The sequence below is a fragment of the Acomys minous genome (assembly GCF_964271855.1).
Source record: "Acomys minous genome assembly, chromosome: 12".
NCBI classification, from domain to species: Eukaryota; Metazoa; Chordata; class Mammalia; order Rodentia; family Muridae; genus Acomys; species Acomys minous.
In genome coordinates, this window is record NC_140493.1 from 19,992,550 (window position 1) to 20,008,023 (window position 15,474).

General features: G+C 53.7%; 2 protein-coding genes across 2 annotated transcripts; both read left to right on the forward strand.

The window, feature by feature from the left end:
* Nucleotides 1–4,028: 4,028 nt before the first annotated feature.
* On the forward strand, nt 4,029–6,576 carry LOC311578521 (cytochrome P450 2D3-like). Its single transcript, XM_084748419.1, has 4 exons — nt 4,029–4,209; nt 4,868–5,044; nt 5,184–5,325; nt 5,545–6,576. The coding sequence occupies exons 1-4, from the start codon at nt 4,069–4,071 to the stop codon at nt 5,898–5,900; spliced, it is 816 nt and encodes a 271-aa protein (XP_084604545.1). The 5' UTR covers nt 4,029–4,068; the 3' UTR covers nt 5,901–6,576.
* A 3,937-nt stretch (nt 6,577–10,513) lies between these two features.
* LOC311578541 (cytochrome P450 2D3-like) lies at nt 10,514–14,992 on the forward strand. The gene is made up of 9 exons (XM_084748449.1): nt 10,514–10,824; nt 11,767–11,938; nt 12,232–12,384; nt 12,464–12,624; nt 13,286–13,462; nt 13,602–13,743; nt 13,961–14,148; nt 14,494–14,635; nt 14,737–14,992. The coding sequence occupies exons 1-9, from the start codon at nt 10,636–10,638 to the stop codon at nt 14,913–14,915; spliced, it is 1,503 nt and encodes a 500-aa protein (XP_084604575.1). The 5' UTR covers nt 10,514–10,635; the 3' UTR covers nt 14,916–14,992.
* The last annotated feature ends 482 nt before the right edge of the window (nt 14,993–15,474 follow it).

The window sequence follows — 15,474 nt, forward strand, 5'->3', positions numbered from 1 at the left end:
GTGGGAGGGATTTCGGCATGTGGGTGGTGTGTAGGGTGTCGTGTGTAGGGCGTGGTGTGTAGACATGTGTGTGGTGTGTACACATGTGTCATGTGTCAACATGTGTGCTGTTGTGTAGGTTTGTGTACATGGGCAGCAGGTAGTACAGAAGCCTCTGCAGAAGCAGTTCTCGCTGCTTCTACAACATGTCAGCCTGTGTGGTGGGGCTCACATCCCTGCATGCACCTCTTCAACACCACAGGAAGTCACAAAACCAAAGCCCATCTATTTGGGGAGATCTCTCATGACGGAACCAGCTCTAAGTGTGCTCAATGTCTCAAGGTGGTCTCCTCAAATAAGGTGAGGAGTTCTCCTTTGATGAATGTGAGGTGTCATTCCCCATTTCTTTTCATTAATTTTGGTAAAATGTGAGGAGTTTTAAAGCTCAGATCACGAATGCAAAATTGTTAGGATCAGGCGCCCCAATTCTTAGAAGAGATTCTTGTCTCTTCCAAGTCAGTTTCTGCCTGGGACCTGACTGATACACTGCTGTTGCACCTTGATTTCCTTTTCCATTCACTTTTGTCTTTTCAATATTTTTCTCATTTTTTTACTTGAGTTTTCAATCAAAAGAATTACAAATTCTGTGTTGCACACCAAGTGTGCATCATCTCAAGAAACAGTTCAGTGGCTTTGGATTGCATAGGTAACATCCTATCATAATTGCCCATAGTTCTGAGGAGGCCTCACACCATGAGGGGTACAGTAACCATCTGGGAAGGGAAGCTTCACCAACCCTAAGCAACCTCCAGTCTCCATTACCCAAACTAAGCCTTCCCAAGGCAGCACCCAGATGTCACTGTCCTCCCAGTGAGTGAGGTCATAGTACCCAGGCTGACTGGGTTAGCACTTCCCACCATGCCTAGGAAGAGGAGAAGAACCTGGGAAGGGCTCTTAGACTCACTGTTGGTCTTCACAATGAAGCCAGCACAGGGAAATGGCTCGCAGGACAGAGTCCAGGAGACACCTGCCCAGGGTCCATTTGTCCAGTTCCTCTGGAGGACAGAGGACAGAGATTAAGTATGTGTTGCCTGTGTACAGAGAACTGCAAATCTGGGAGCACCAATGACCCCTGATGGCCAGGGACTCAGCTCCAGCTTCCTGTGGCAGAACTGGCTCACCAGTGCAGCTGGCATGAGAACAGAACCCAAGCCCCCTAGAAGTCACATGACCCCAGTACCTTAGAGGCCACATGACACTGGCCAACCACAGTGGGTCACATGGCTGAGGGCAAGTGGACTGGGGGTGAAGGGAAACAGACAGTGCTAGCAGGCAGCTGTGTAGCAGAGCATCGAGGTCACCTCCCAAGCGTAGGTGACATACTAGGGAACCCTTTACAGCTGAGGATTACATTGGCCCCAGCTGCTTTCACCCACTGCCCCTCACTCACCACAGGCTGCAGCTGCCTTCCCCACTGCCCCTCACTCACCACAGGCTGCAGCTGCCTTCCCCCACTGCCCCTCACTCACCACAGGCTGCAGCTGCCTTCCCCCACTGCCCCTCACTCACCACAGGCTGCAGCTGCCTTCCCCCACTGCCCCTCACTCACCACAGGCTGCAGCTGCCTTCCCCACTGCCCCTCACTCACCACAGGCTGCAGCTGCCTTCCCCCACTGCCCCTCACTCACCACAGGCTGCAGCTGCTTTCCCCCACTGCCCCTCACTCACCACAGGCTGCAGCTGCCTTCCCACACTGCCCCTCACTCACCACAGGCTGCAGCTGCCTTCCCCCACTGCCCCTCACTCACCACAGGCTGCAGCTGCCTTCCCACACTGCCCCTCACTCACCACAGGCTGCAGCTGCCTTCCCACACTGCCCCTCACTCACACACAGGCTGCAGCTGCCTTACCCCATGGCCCCGCACTCACCACAGCCTGCATGTGTGGCACAACAGATAATTTTACTGCACAACATAATTGTCCACCTCAAAGCAGAGTCACCTGGATATACCCCCTCCATGTTCAGCCAGAAGAACCATTAAGTCAGCTCCTGGAAGGGACTCAATCTCTCTGGCTCCTCCCTACACTTGAACAAACAAAATTTGGCTGGTGCATAGGACAAAGGGCAGCTCTGGCACTCCTTTATAAGGTAGCGGGATCCAATGCTGAGACCTGTAGTCCTAGGTGTTTGTGGTGAGCTTCTCACTTGTTCTTTAGGAAGCCTGGGGAGCAGTGGCCCGCAGCCATGGAGCTGCTGGCTGGGACTGGCCTGTGGCCCGTGGCCATATTCACAGTCATCTTCATATTGCTGGTGGACCTGATGCACAGGCGCCAGCGCTGGGCTGCCCGCTACCCACCAGGCCCTGCACCGTGGCCTGTGCTGGGCAACCTGCTGCAGCTGGACTTGGAGAACATGCCGTATAGCATGTACAAGGTGAGTGACTTAGTGCTGGGAGGTAACAGAGGATGCAGTGTCCATTGCAGCAGGTAGTGGGAGTGGAGCCACAGGTTACACAGGGAATTGTGCCCCAAGAGGGACCAGTTTCCTGCTGGCCTACACTGGGACTTTCTAAGGCATAAATTTGAGGAACAATGACCAGAGGGTGAGGCAGGATGTGACAACAGGTTCAGGTCTGGTTAGACAGGGCAGCAGTCATAGAGGTCCCAAGTCCCTATGATCCTGTCTGTCATAGGTGAGGTCTTAGCATGGTGCCAGGTCCCAGGTCTAGCACAGCCTGTCTGTCAGCACAGCAAGTGGACAGAGGGCTGTGGCTGGTGACTCTTGCTGCTGTGTGCTCTGTGGCCTCACTGCCCATCTAGAGGAACCTGAGTTTCCTCATATGTCGTGAGATGCTAAGGGGCCTAGGACAGTGTTGGGGTCTGGGATGGTCTCAGCTGGGTGATCACATCTACTGTGAGTCCTTTGCTGAACTTAAACAATGAGATGCCAGGCCTGGTGGGTTGACTCTGCTGTTAAGAGCACTTGCTGCTCCTCCAGAGGTCCTGAGTTCAATTCCCAATAACCAAATGGTGACTCACAACTATCTGGAATATGATCTGGTGCCTTATTCTGGTAGGCATGAAGACAGAGTACTTATTTACGAAAATAAAAACATCATGAAAAAGAAAGAAAAAGAAAAGAAGGCACAGTTTTAAGATGCCAAGTCTCAAGCTAGGGATGAAAGGAAGAGGAAGAGCATTCTCCCAGAATACAGGAAGACCAAACTTCAATAACAAGCAACACACACACACACACACACACACACACACACACACACACACACACAAACTATGCCAATGCTAGTGCAGGGAGCCTGGTTCTAGGCCCCACAGGGACCTCCACTTCCTAAGTGCTCTGTCCCTCTGCTTCAGCTTCAAAACCGCTATGGTGACGTGTTCAGCCTGCAGATGGCCTGGAAGCCTATGGTCGTCATCAATGGCCTGAAGGCCATGCAGGAAGCTCTGCTGACCTGTGGAGAGGACACTGCTGACCGCCCCGAAATACCCATCTTTCAACACATTGGCCGTGGACACAAAGCTCAAGGCAAAAGGCTGCTGGGTGGGGGAGGGGAGGCAGTCATAGCATCAGAGCCAGACATGGTGGGTACTGGGCAGAGGAAGGACAGGGCCTGATACAGGTGACAAGCAGTTAGCGACTCAACTAGCAGCCACTGAAATCCATCATGGAGCCTACGTAGCGGGCTAGGAGGTGGTAGACGTGGGTTTTGGAGGAAGGTGGGAGGATACAAATGATGCTCATCCCAGAGAAGACGAGGAATATGGGAGCAGTGGCCGGCACAGCCAGGTGTCCTTGCTTACGCACAGATGTGTCCACAGGTGTGGTCCTTGCACCTTATGGGCCCGAGTGGCGAGAGCAGCGGCGGTTCTCTGTGTCCACCCTGCGCAACTTCGGCCTGGGCAGGAAATCGCTGGAGCAGTGGGTGACAGAGGAGGCTGGCCACCTCTGTGACGCCTTAGCCAACCAGGCTGGTGGGTGAGTGGTGGGGTGTGCGCATGGGCACAGCGAGATCGCACTGAGAACCTGACTAACTGGCATCTCCGCTCCCAGGGCGTCCCCTCAGTCCCTACATGCTCCTCAGCAAAGCCGTGTGCAATGTGATCGCGTCCCTCATTTACGCCCGCCGCTTTGAGTATGGAGACCCTTCCCTCATCAACATGCTAACAACATTGGAAGAAAACATGGGAGAGAATACTGGCTTGCTTCCCGAGGTAGGGGGCTTGGGGCAGCCTGCGGAACCACTTCTGTGCCATCCATCCTCCCAGAGGAGCCTTAGGCAGGGGATTTGGAGAGCAAGACTTCTAGAAATGTCTACCACAGGAATAAAAGCGTAGAGCTTGACAAACCTGGAACAAACGCAGGGAAAATGTGGGCCAAGGTCAGGTGTCTAGAACAGGGACAGCCAGTGCCCTCTGTCTATATGGAAGCTACAAAAGCCTGGGGAAGGTTCAGAGTAGAATATTCCTTCTGTTCACCCTGGGAACCAAGAGTCTGAGGCTGGAACTAAAGAGTAGACAGGAGATGAGAGGAGCACACCGGGCCTTGTGGGAGAGGCTGGAAAGTGAGACTGAGTGAGATCAACATTGAGCAGAGGAACCCAGGGGCCAGAGAGATGCACAGTGGGTAAGGGAGCTGGCCAAGCAAGCCTGGCACTTGAGTGCAGTTCCAGTAATGACACAAGTGACTCCGTTTGTTTTCCTCTGATTGCAACATTCTTGTCGTGGCAACAACACTCTCCACATCATGCGTATACAAACACACATTGAAATAATGATTATCATTATTATTATTATTAGAAATCTTATCCACTTCACACATTAAATGAAAAGGCAACAAGACCGCCTAGCACCTTGTCTGTGTGTATTGCAGGTTCTGAACACGTTCCCAATTCTCCTGCGCATCCCGGGGTTGGCCGACAAGGTCTTCCCTGCACAAAAGACATTCATGAGTATGGTGGATACGCTGCTAGCTGAGCACAGGAGGACCTGGGATGCTGACAAGCCACCTCAAAGCCTAACTGATGCCTTCTTGGCTGAGATGGAGAAGGTGAGAGATGGTGAGCTGTGGTGTCCAGCATGTCATGGCTAACCCAGTGACCCCCAGACGTGGCCTCCTGCAGACACTGGCTGGGTATCATGGGCCTTTTCCCTCTTTGCTCTGAGTCCACTGTCTCTCTCTGGCCCAGGCCAAGGGGAACCCTGAGAGCAGCTTCAATGATGCCAATCTACGTCTCGTTGTCTCTGATCTGTTTGGTGCTGGGATGGTGACCACGTCAACCACGCTGTCCTGGGCCCTGCTGCTCATGATCCTGCACCCGGATGTGCAGCGTGAGCCTGGCTGGGCTGGGAAGAAAGAAGGAGGAGGGACGAGGCAGTGTCCTTAAGCTTCCCTGGGACACTTGTGGCTCCTGGCCCAGGATTGCCCCAGACTATGGCCTGGGTGATGGCCATCTTTCTCTCATGGACCCAGCCCTTAGCAGAGAGGAAGTAGAGGGACAAGGGGAATCTCCCTGGGGCTCCATCACTGAGGGGATGCTGTCCTTCCAGGCCGTGTCCAGCAGGAGATTGATGAAGTCCTAGGGCAGACGCGGTGCCCAGAGATGGCTGACCAGGCCCGCATGCCCTACACCAATGCTGTCATCCATGAGGTGCAGCGCTTTGCCGACATCACCCCATTGAATTTGCCACGCCTGACGTCACGTGACATTGAATTACAAGGCTTCTGCATCCCTAAGGTAGGCATGGGCCCTCCTACCGATAGCATGGCCACTAGCAAACAAGGGAAGGAAAGGCCAAATCTCATGCAGCCTGGATTTCCATGTGGTGCTGCAACCATCCTGGGTGTGAGTATGCTGCAGCCGTTCCTGGGAGTCCTCGGGGAAACTGGGTGTCCAATGAGATGATCCACGGTGGAGAATGGGAGCAGACGTGGATGAAGCACTAGTTTCGAAGGTCACCCATCACCCATGAAGGAGCTGCGATACTCTGACGAAGGGACTCAGTGTGTGGAGGTGGAAGAGGTTGTGCATGCAAATTAGGGGCCCCACCCCAGTCCATACTGACATAGTGTCTCCCGCCAGGGCACGATGCTCATCACGAACCTGTCCTCGGTGCTGAAGGACGAGACCGTCTGGGAGAAACCCCTCCAATTCCATCCTGAGCACTTCCTGGACGCCCAGGGACACTTTGTGAAGCCTGAGGCCTTCATGCCATTCTCCGCAGGTGCCCGCGGGGTGCCTGGCTCCCTGTGTCTTCCCAGGGTGCCTCTGAGGGTGGAGATCCTACCAGGACCCAGACTGACAAAGCCTCTCTCCCACCCTCAGGCCGCCGCATATGCCTGGGGGAGCCCCTGGCCCGCATGGAGCTCTTCCTCTTCTTCACCTGCCTCCTGCAGCGCTTTAGCTTCTCCGTGCCCGATGGACAGCCCAGGCCCAGTGACCAAGGCATCTTTGCACTGTCAGTTTTTCCAAAGCCTTACCAACTCTGTGTAGCCGTGCGCTAGCAGGGCCAGTAGCTCCACCTTCTGCTCAGCTTGGGCTGATTGAATGTTCAATAAACAAGTTCTGTGGCTGCACCTCAGACTCCTGGTCCAATTCCCATCCTTGTCTCAACTGTGTCCCAAGTCTTCAGTCCACAGACAGACCTGCCCCTCTATCTGGTCAGCCCAACCTAGGAGCAACCTTAATGTTGTGAGAAGAGAGATTCTTGACACAGAACAGTGGCCTTCAGTATCCAACGTGGGGATGAAGCAAGAAGGTTGCAAGTTCAAGGCCAGCATGGGCATTCTAGCCTAGACTACTTTGAGATGCTTTCTCATAAAGGGGGTGGGGAGCTAAATAGTCACAGGAAGTGATGAAGGAAGGAGGAGGAAATGAGAGGGAGGAGGCACGAACTAACCCAGACTCCAGCAACAATCAGAGACGAACTTTCTCGCTTGGACTCAATCCTTACTTTCGTTGTTACACAGAGGCAAAGGGGAGAGCTTCACTGAGGGGACGCTGTCCCTCCAGGCATAGTCCAATGAGAGATTGATGAAGTCAAAGGACAGGGGGGGGTGACCCGAGATGGCAGACCAGGCCCCCATGTCCTACACCAATGCTGCCATCCATGAGGTGCAGCGCTTTGGGGACATCGCTCCATTGATTTTTCCCCGCCACACATTCCGTGACATTGAAGTCCAGGACTTTCTCATCCCCAAGGTAGGCATGGGCCCCTCTGCTCTGCATCCCCAAGGTGATGTCCCTGCCACTGCCTCCTAAGGGCTAGGATTACAGGCATGCACCACCACACCTGGCATTAATGTCATCTCGGCTTTATTTTGTTAAGGCATCACTAATACCCACAAACCTTGCCATTATTGTTGTGCTTGGAATCGAACCCAAGGCCTTATGCATACTCAGCACACATCAGTGTACCACACTCCAGAGTGTATGTGTGCATGTTGATTTGTGTTCTATGTAGGCACATGTGTGTAGTGTAGGCTTAGGCATGTGTAAGGAGTGTTGGCATGTGTGTGGTGTTTAGGCAAGTGTGTGGTGTGTAGGCATGTGTGTGGTGTGTAGACATGTGTGTGGTGTGTAGGGTGTGGTGTGTAGGCATGTGTGTGGTGTAGGCATGTGTGTGGTGTGTTGGCATGTGTGTGGTGTGTAGGCATGCGTGTGGTGTGTAGGCATGTGTATGGTGTGTAGGCATGTGGGTGGTATGTAGGCATGTGTGTGGTGTTTAGGCATGTGTGTGGTGTGTAGGCATGTGTGTGGTGTGTAGGCGTGTGTGGTGTGTAGGCATGTGGGTGGTGTGTAAGCATGTGTGTGGTGTGTAGGCATGTGTGTGGTGTGTAGGCATGTGTTTGGTGTGTAGGCATATGTGTGGTGTGTAGGCATGTGTGTGGTGTGTAGGCATGTGGGTGGTGTGTAGGCATGTGGGTGGTGTACAGGCATGTGTGTGGTGTTTAGGCCTGTGTGTGGTGTTTAGGCATGTGTGTGGTGTGTAGGCATGTGTAAGGAGTCTTGGCATGTGTGTGGTGTATAGGCATGTGTGTGGTGTGTAGACATGTGTGTGGTGTGTAGGGTGTGGTGTGTAGGCATGTGTGTGGTGTAGGCATGTGTGTGGTGTGTTGGCATGTGTGTGGTGTGTAGGCATGCGTGTGGTGTGTAGGCATGTGTATGGTGTGTAGGCATGTGGGTGGTATGTAGGCATGCGTGTGGTGTGTAGGCATGTGTGTGGTGTGTAGGCATGTGTGTGGTGTGTAGGCATGTGGGTGGTGTGTAGGCATGTGTGTGGTATGTAGGCATGTGTGTGGTGTGTAGGCATGTGTTTGGTGTGTAGGCATATGTGTGGTGTGTAGGCATGTGTGTGGTGTGTAGGCATGTGGGTGGTGTGTAGGCATGTGGGTGGTGTACAGGCATGTGTGTGGTGTTTAGGCATGTGTGTGGTGTGTAGGCATGTGTAAGGAGTGTTGGCATGTGTGTGGTGTGTAGGCATGTGTGTGGTGTGTAGGCATGTGGGAGGGATTTCGGCATGTGGGTGGTGTGTAGGGTGTCGTGTGTAGGGCGTGGTGTGTAGACATGTGTGAGGTGTGTACACATGTGTCATGTGTCAACATGTGTGCTGTTGTGTAGGTTTGTGTGCATGGGCAGCAGGTGGTACAGAACCCTCTACAGAAGCAGTTCTCGCTGCTTCTACAACATGTCAGCCTGTGTGGTGGGGCTCACATCCCTGCATGCACCTCTTCAACACCACAGGAAGTCACAAAGCCAAAGCCCATCTATTTGGGGAGATCTCTCATGACGGAACCAGCTCTAAGTGTGCTCAATGTCTCAAGGTGGTCTCCTCAAATAAGGTGAGGAGTTCTCCTTTGATGAATGTGAGGTGTCATTCCCCATTTCTTTTCATTAATTTTGGTAAAATGTGAGGAGTTTTAAAGCTCAGATCACGAATGCAAAATTGTTAGGATCAGGCGCCCCAATTCTTAGAAGAGATTCTTGTCTCTTCCAAGTCAGTTTCTGCCTGGGACCTGACTGATACACTGCTGTTGCACCTTGATTTCCTTTTCCATTCACTTTTGTCTTTTCAATATTTTTCTCATTTTTTTACTTGAGTTTTCAATCAAAAGAATTACAAATTCTGTGTTGCACACCAAGTGTGCATCATCTCAAGAAACAGTTCAGTGGCTTTGGATTGCATAGGTAACATCCTTCATAACTGCCCATAGTTCTGAGGAGGCCTCACACCATGAGGGGTACAGTAACCATCTGGGAAGGGAAGCTTCACCAACCCTAAGCAACCTCCAGTCTCCATTACCCAAACTAAGCCTTCCCAAGGCAGCACCCAGATGTCACTGTCCTCCCAGTGAGTGAGGTCATAGTACCCAGGCTGACTGGGTTAGCACTTCCCACCATGCCTAGGAAGAGGAGAAGAACCTGGGAAGGGCTCTTAGACTCACTGTTGGTCTTCACAATGAAGCCAGCACAGGGAAATGGCTCGCAGGACAGAGTCCAGGAGACACCTGCCCAGGGTCCATTTGTCCAGTTCCTCTGGAGGACAGAGGACAGAGATTAAGTATGTGTTGCCTGTGTACAGAGAACTGCAAATCTGGGAGCACCAATGACCCCTGATGGCCAGGGACTCAGCTCCAGCTTCCTGTGGCAGAACTGGCTCACCAGTGCAGCTGGCATGAGAACAGAACCCAAGCCCCCTAGAAGTCACATGACCCCAGTACCTTAGAGGCCACATGACACTGGCCAACCACAGTGGGTCACATGGCTGAGGGCAAGTGGACTGGGGGTGAAGGGAAACAGACAGTGCTAGCAGGCAGCTGTGTAGCAGAGCATCGAGGTCACCTCCCAAGAGTAGGTGACATACTAGGGAACCCTTTACAGCTGAGGATTACATTGGCCCCAGCTGCTTTCCCCCACTGCCCCTCACTCACCACAGGCTGCAGCTGCCTTCCCCACTGCCCCTCACTCACCACAGGCTGCAGCTGCCTTCCCCACTGCCCCTCACTCACCACAGGCTGCAGCTGCCTTCCCCACTGCCCCTCACTCACACACAGGCTGCAGCTGTCTTCCCCACTGCCCCTCACTCACCACAGGCTGCAGCTGCCTTCCCCACTGCCCCTCACTCACCACAGGCTGCAGCTGCCTTCCCCCACTGCCCCTCACTCACCACAGGCTGCAGCTGCCTTCCCCACTGTCCCTCACTCACCACAGGCTGCAGCTGCCTTCCCACACTGCCCCTCACTCACCACAGGCTGCAGCTGCCTTCCCCACTGCCCCTCACTCACCACAGGCTGCAGCTGCCTTCCCCCACTGCCCCTCACCACCACAGGCTGCATGTGGGGCACAACAGATAATTTTACTGCACAACATAATTGTCCACTTCAAAGCAGAGTCACCTGAATATACCCCCTCCATGTTCAGCCAGAAGAACCATTAAGTCAGCTCCTGGGAGGGACTCACTCTCTCTGGCTCCTCCCTACACTTGAACAAACAAAATTTGGCTGGAGCAGAGAACAAAGGGCAGCTCTGGCACTCCTTTATAAGGTAGCGGGATCCAACCTTGGGACTTCTGGTCCTAGGCTTTTGTGGTGAGCGTTGTCCCTTGTTCTTTGGGAAGCCTGGGGAGCAGTGGCGCGCAGCCATGGAGCTGCTGGCTGGGACTGGCCTGTGGCCCGTGGCCATATTCACAGTCATCTTCATATTGCTGGTGGACCTGATGCACAGGCGCCAGCGCTGGGCTGCCCGCTACCCACCAGGCCCTGCACCGTGGCCTGTGCTGGGCAACCTGCTGCAGCTGGACTTGGAGAACATGCCGTATAGCATGTACAAGGTAAGTGACTTACTGCTGGGAGGTAACAGAGGATGCGGTGTCCATTGGAGCAGGTAGTGGGAGTGGAGCCATAGGTTACACAGGGAATTGTGCCCCAGAGAAGAACCACCTCTTCCTGGTGGTGGCACTTAGACATTTTTGGGCAACAGTTTTGAGGCACAAAGTCCAGGAGGTGAGGCAGGATGTGACAGCAGGTTCAAGGGTGATTGGACAGGGCAGTAGTCATAGAAGTCCCAAGTCCCTGTGATCCTGTCTGTCATAGGTGAGGTCTTAGCATGTTGCCAGGCCCCAAGTCTAGCACAGCCTGTCTGTCAGCACAGCAAGTGGACAGAGGGCTGTGGCTGGTGACTCTCTTGCTGCTGTGTGCTCTGTGGCCTCACTGCCCATCTCAAGGAACCTGAGTCTCCTCATATGTCCTGAGATGCTAAGGGGCCCAGGACAGTGTTGGGGTCTGGGATGGTCTCAGCTGGGTGATCACATCTACTGTGAGTCCTTTGCTGAACTTAAACAATGAGATGCCAGTCCTGGTGGGTTGACTCTGCTGTTAAGAGCACTTGCTGCTCCTCCAGAGGTCCTGAGTTCAATTCCCAATAACCAAATGGTGACTCACAACCATCTGGAATATGATCTGGTGCCTTATGCTGGTAGGCATGAAGACAGAGTACTTATTAATGGAAATAAAAAATCATTAAAAAGAAAAGAAGGCACAGTTTTAAGATGCCAGGTCTCAAGCTAGGGATGAAAGTAAGAGGAAGAGCATTCTCCCAGGACATATGAAGACCAAACTTCAATAACAAGCAACACACACACACACACACACACACACACACACACACACACACACACACACACACACAAACTATGCCAATGCTAGTGCAGGGAGCCTGGTTCTAGGCCCCACAGGGACCTCCACTTCCTAAGTGCTCTGTCCCTCTGCTTCAGCTTCGAAACCGCTATGGTGACGTGTTCAGCCTGCAGATGGCCTGGAAGCCTATGGTCGTCATCAATGGCCTGAAGGCCGTGCAGGAAGCTCTGCTGACCTGTGGAGAGGACACTGCTGACCGCCCTAAAATACCCATCTTTCAACACATTGGCCATGGACACAAAGCTCAAGGCAAAAGGCTGCTGGGTGGGGGAGGGGAGGCAGTCATAGCATCAGAGCCAGACATGGTGGGTACTGGGCAGAGCAAGGACAGGGCCTGATACAGGTGACAAGCAGTTAGCGACTCAACAAGCAGCCACTGAAATCCATCATGGAGCCTACGTAGCGGGCTAGGAGGTGGTAGACGTGGGTTTTGGAGGAAGGTAGGAGGATACGAGTGATGCTCGTCCCAGAGCAGACGAGGAATATGGGAGCAGTGGCCGGCACAGCCAGGTGTCCTTGCTTACGCACAGATGTGTCCACAGGTGTGGTCTTTGCACCATATGGGCCCGAGTGGCGAGAGCAGCGGCGGTTCTCTGTGTCCACCCTGCGCAACTTCGGCCTGGGCAGGAAATCGCTGGAGCAGTGGGTGACAGAGGAGGCTGGCCACCTCTGTGACGCCTTAGCCGACCAGGCTGGTGGGTGAGTGGTGGGGTGTGCGCATGGGCACAGCGAGATCGCACTGAGAACCTGACTAACTGGCCTCTCCGCTCCCAGGGCGTCCCCTCAGTCCCTACATGCTCCTCAGCAAAGCCGTGTGCAATGTGATCGCGTCCCTCATTTACGCCCGCCGCTTTGAGTATGGAGACCCTTCCCTCATCAACATGCTAACAACATTGGAAGAAAACATGGGAGAGACTAATGGCTTGCTTCCCGAGGTAGGGGGCTTGGGGCAGCCTGCGGAACCACTTCTGTGCCATCCATCCTCCCAGAAGAGCCTTAGGCAGGGGATTTGGAGAGCAAGACTTCTAGAAATGTCTACCACAGGAATAAAAGCGTAGAGCTTCACAAACCTGGAACAAACGCAGGGAAAATGTGGACCAAGGTCAGGTGTCCAGAACAGGGACAGCCAGTGCCCTCTGACTATATGGAAACTACAAAAGCCTGTGAAAGTTTCAGAGTAGAATATTCCTTCTGTTCACCCTGGGAACCAAGAGTCTGAGGTTGGAACTAAAGAGGAGACAGGAGATGAGAGGAGCGCACCGGGCCTTGTGGGAGAGGCTGGAAAGTGAGACTGGGTGAGATCAACATTGAGCAGAGGAACCCAGGGGCCAGAGAGATGCACAGTGGGTAAGGGAGCTGGCCAAGCAAGCCTGGCACTTGAGTGCAGTTCCAGTAAGGACACAAGTGACTCCGTTTGTTTTCCTCTGACCGCAACATTCTTGTCGTGGCCACAACACTCTCCACATCATGCGTGTACAAGCACACATTGAAATAATAATGATTATCATTATTATTATTATTAGAAATCTTATTTACTTCACACATTAAATGAAAAGGCAACAAGATTGCCTAGCACCTTGTCTGTGTGTGTTACAGGTTCTGAACACGTTCCCAATTCTCCTGCGCATCCCGGGGTTGGCCGACAAGGTCTTCCCTGCACAAAAGACATTCATGAGTATGGTGGATACGCTGCTAGCTGAGCACAGGAGGACCTGGGATGTTGACAAGCCACCTCAAAGCCTAACTGATGCCTTTTTGGCTGAGATGGAGAAGGTGAGAGATGGTGAGCTGTGGTGTCCAGCATGTCGTGGCTAACCCAGTGACCCCCAAGCGTGGCCTCCCGCAGACACTGGCTGAGTATCATGGGCCTTTTCCCTCTTTGCTCTGAGTCCACTGTCTCTCTCTGGCCCAGGCCAAGGGGAACCCTGAGAGCAGCTTCAATGACAAGAACCTGCGTGTGGTGGTGGCTGACCTGTTCATGGCGGGGATGGTGACCACGTCAACCACACTGTCCTGGGCCCTGCTGCTCATGATCCTGCACCCGGATGTGCAGCGTGAGCCTGGCTGGGCTGGGAAGAAAGGAGGAGGAGGGACGAGGCAGTGTCCTTAAGCTTCCCTGGGACACTTGTGACTCCTGGCCCAGGATTGCCCCAGACTGCGGCCTGGGTGATGGCCATCTTTCTCTCATGGACCCAGCCCTTAGCAGAGAGGTAGTGTAGGGACAAGGGTCATTTCAGGGCATCCTGAAATGAAGGGATGCTGTCCTTCCAGGCCGTGTCCAGCAGGAGATTGATGAAGTCCTAGGGCAGACGCGGCGCCCAGAGATGGCAGACCAGGCCCGCATGCCCTACACCAATGCTGTCATCCATGAGGTGCAGCGCTTTGCGGACATCGCCCCATTGAATTTGCCACGCCTGACGTCACGTGACATTGAATTACAAGGCTTCCGCATCCCTAAGGTAGGCATGGGCCCTCCTACCGATAGCATGGCCACTAGCAAACAAGGGAAGGAAAGGCCAAATCTCATGTGCCCTGGATTTCCATGAGGTGCTGCAACCATCCTGGGTGTGAGTATGCTGCAGCCGTTCCTGGGAGTCCTCGGGGAAACTGGGTGTCCAATGAGATGATCCACGGTGGAGAATGGGAGCAGACGTGGATGAAGCACTAGTTTCCAAGGTCACCCATCACCCATGAAGGAGCTGCGGTACTCTGACGAAGGGACTCAGTGTGTGGAGGTGGAAGAGGTTGTGCATGCAAATTAGGGGCCCCACCCCAGTCCATACTGACATAGTGTCTCCCGCCAGGGCACGATGCTCATCACGAACCTGTCCTCGGTGCTGAAGGACGAGACCGTCTGGGAGAAACCCCTCCAATTCCATCCTGAGCACTTCCTGGACGCCCAGGGACACTTTGTGAAGCCTGAGGCCTTCATGCCATTCTCCGCAGGTGCCCGCGGGGTGCCTGGCTCCCTGTGTCTTCCCAGGGTGCCTCTGAGGGTGGAGATCCTACCAGGACCCAGACTGACCAAGCCTCTCTCCCACCCTCAGGCCGCCGCATATGCCTGGGGGAGCCCCTGGCCCGCATGGAGCTCTTCCTCTTCTTCACCTGCCTCCTGCAGCGCTTTAGCTTCTCCGTGCCCGATGGACAGTCCAGACCCAGTGACCAAGGCATCTTCGCACTGCCAGTTACTCCAAAGCCTTACCAACTCTGTGTAGCCCTGCGCTAGCAGGGCCAGTAGCTCCACCTTCTGCTCAGCTTGGGCTGATTGAATGTTCAATAAACAAGTTCTGTGGCTGCACCTCAGACTCCTGGTCCAATTCCCATCCTTGTCTCAACTGTGTCCCAAGTCTTCAGTCCACAGACAGACCTGCCCCTCTATCTGGTCAGCCCAACCTAGGAGCAACCTGAATGTTGTGAGAAGAGAGATTCTTGACACAGAACAGTGGCCTTCAGGATCCAATGTGGGCGGATGAAGCAAGAAGGTTGCAACTTCAAGGCCAGCATGGGCATTCTAGCCTAGACTACTTTGAGATGCTTTCTCATAAAGGGGGTGGGGAGCTAAATAGTCACAGGAAGTGATGAAGGAAGGAGGAGGAAATGAGAGGGAGGATGCACGAACTAACCCAGACTCCAGCAACAATCAGAGACGACCTTTCTCGCTTGGACTCAGCCCTTGATTTGGTAGTAAGACAGGGGCAAAGGGGAGCCCCTGTGACTCTTTCACTGAGGGGATGCTGTCCCTTCAGGCTGAGTCTGACAAACAGAAGACTGATGAAGTCACAGGG